General features: G+C 40.6%; 1 protein-coding gene across 1 annotated transcript in view; it reads left to right on the plus strand.

Moving 5' to 3' along the window:
- Window positions 1–2,336, plus strand: part of LOC121915500 (alpha-tectorin-like) — a 16,639-nt gene that overhangs the window by 12,293 nt on the left and 2,010 nt on the right. Inside the window, exons 6-7 of the mRNA XM_042439815.1 lie at window positions 6–30; window positions 1,780–1,979. Of these exons, the coding sequence (XP_042295749.1) occupies window positions 6–30; window positions 1,780–1,979 (225 nt within the window). The remainder of the gene's footprint in view (window positions 1–5; window positions 31–1,779; window positions 1,980–2,336) is intronic.

Raw genomic sequence — 2,336 nt, forward strand, 5'->3', positions numbered from 1 at the left:
TCCAGCCTTGGAGAAGCCCAACCTTCTGCCGTGAGTAGAAATTGGATTCAGATCCTGCTATTTTCCTCCCTCCTAAGTGCTATATTTCTGATTATCTTGTGCTCCTTCAGTGGGTCTGGACTATACAGTTTGATGCCATTTTGGGGTTTTATTGTTTTGTTTGCCAAGTGACTTTGGAGTCTTTTAAGGAGCACTCTAATGCTGTAGTTCAGTGTAGAACATAAGAGCTCTCTAAGCAGGGAATTGTAAGAACCACATCAGACTATAGTTCCCAGGATTGCATGGGCTGAACCCATAACAACTGAAGTGGCATCAGACTACTATAATTGCACAGTATGACTATACTCCTGGACTGCATTTGGAATCTCATATTGTTGTTACCCAGTTATCATTACAGTCTTTCATTTCCTCCAGTTTATTTTATTTTGAGCATGTTCAGAATGACTTCTCTACATCCTGATGTTTTGAACTCTCCATAATTCCCGAAAGGTACTGAATGTCACAATTAAAGACAAATAAAATTACAGAGTAACCCTAGAGAGCATTTCTGCTGGGGTTTTTTACATTAGAGACATCCCATGAGATAACCAACATATAACACATTTGAGAGGTCCTTTCAATCAAATCATTTTTATATCTGGGTTTAAAGGTTGTGATTATATGTGAAGTGTGTCCATGTGAAGTTTTCAGCCCTTTGGTCTCTAATAACACATCTGCAAAGACTGTATTTTTTTTTTTTTTTTGCTGTTTCCTCTGAAAGTTATTTCAAAAGGACCATTGGGAGTGAAAATGGGCCTGTTACACACGAATGCATAACTAAATACAGTATATATTGTTTTTCACTTTTGATGTGTGTTTTAAACGAGGGTAACACTGCTGAGAACAAAAATATGTAGAATGCAATAATCCTAGTATACAAGCAGTCACCAATAAATATTATAGGGCAGCCATGCCTCAATGACTCTGGAAAACATACATGCAGCAAAGCAAAGGTGAGAGATGTCCCTGAAGAGGTTGTTGGTCCTGTACCATTGCTGATAACGGTTGCGGTAGCTGGGAATTTTCAGTCAACAGCATTTGAAAAGCCAAATGCTCTTCAAAAGCAATAGAGTATTTGCAGCTCTAAAGAATGCATTCTGACATGTGAGTTAGGAGATGTGGTAGGAACTGAGCACCTTGGTGAAGTCCAGCATAGTTTACTGTCAGTCAGCACATTCTAGATCCTGTTTGGAAGAAACAAACAAACAAACAAACAAACAAACCAGCATCCATAACTCATTTTCCAGTGTGAATGGTACCACATAATAGAGTGGCCTCTTCTCTTCTGGAAGTGACAGGGATGGGAGTGAAGAAGCCACTGCAAGCACATTCTGTACAAACAAGGCACCATAGAGGCTGCAAAGAAAGGGAAGCAGGCCATGTGGCTCCCATAGGGAATAATTGCTACATTTATCCTGCATATCACTCTGGAGAGAGCATGAGATGTCTGGCATGTAGGTAGACACTTGGTACATCACATTGATCATGTGGCCATGGCTACAGAAGTTTTACTACAGCTCTGGTCAACATTACACAACCCCCCTCAAACAGGAAGATTTAATTTTGTCTCTGTTGTTGTTGTAATGTTTATTTATATCCTGCCCTTTTCCTGAAACTGGGACTCAGAGTGCCTTACAATATTAAAAAAACCCCAGTACAATTAAAAGAATAACATGTTTTTCTCTGCTGTACTGAGTTCCTTTCCATCCTCAATGATTAATTCACCTCTTTTTCCTGCAGCCCTGACCTGCCCAGCCAACAGCTATTATACGACATGCTCTAACATCTGTGAAACAAACTGTGCTGGGCTCACGGATCACCTTCAGTGCCCAGAGAGCTGTGCCGAAGGTTGCCAGTGCAATGATGGTTTCTTCTTTGATGGCCTTGAATGTGTCTCCTTGGACAAATGTGGCTGCTTTGAGAACGGCAGATACTTGCTGGTACGTATCTGTTGGAAGGTCATGTTGGGGCTGAAGATATTGCATTGCCTTTTAGCTTCGATTTCTTGGATAGCTTCTGCATCAGCCATTTGATTTGTTTGGTAAGGAGTCCATGCAGTATTCTTACTAGGATTGCAAGACTGATGCTGGTGCCACCAGTCTCTTTTTCCTTTTTCCTGGATCCCACCAAACATTTTTCTTTTGGGACTCACAGTGCTAGTGGTCCTGAATGGGGAATGGGCTAATGCTGCATTCCTGCCACCTGCCTACCATGTCAGATGACCCATAATCTAACATTTGGTCCAAAATTGACATTGGCATGGTCAAAGAATAAATAATAATAATAATAATAATAAT

This window comes from Sceloporus undulatus, chromosome 9 (assembly GCF_019175285.1).
Source record: "Sceloporus undulatus isolate JIND9_A2432 ecotype Alabama chromosome 9, SceUnd_v1.1, whole genome shotgun sequence".
Lineage (NCBI taxonomy): Eukaryota > Metazoa > Chordata > Lepidosauria > Squamata > Phrynosomatidae > Sceloporus > Sceloporus undulatus.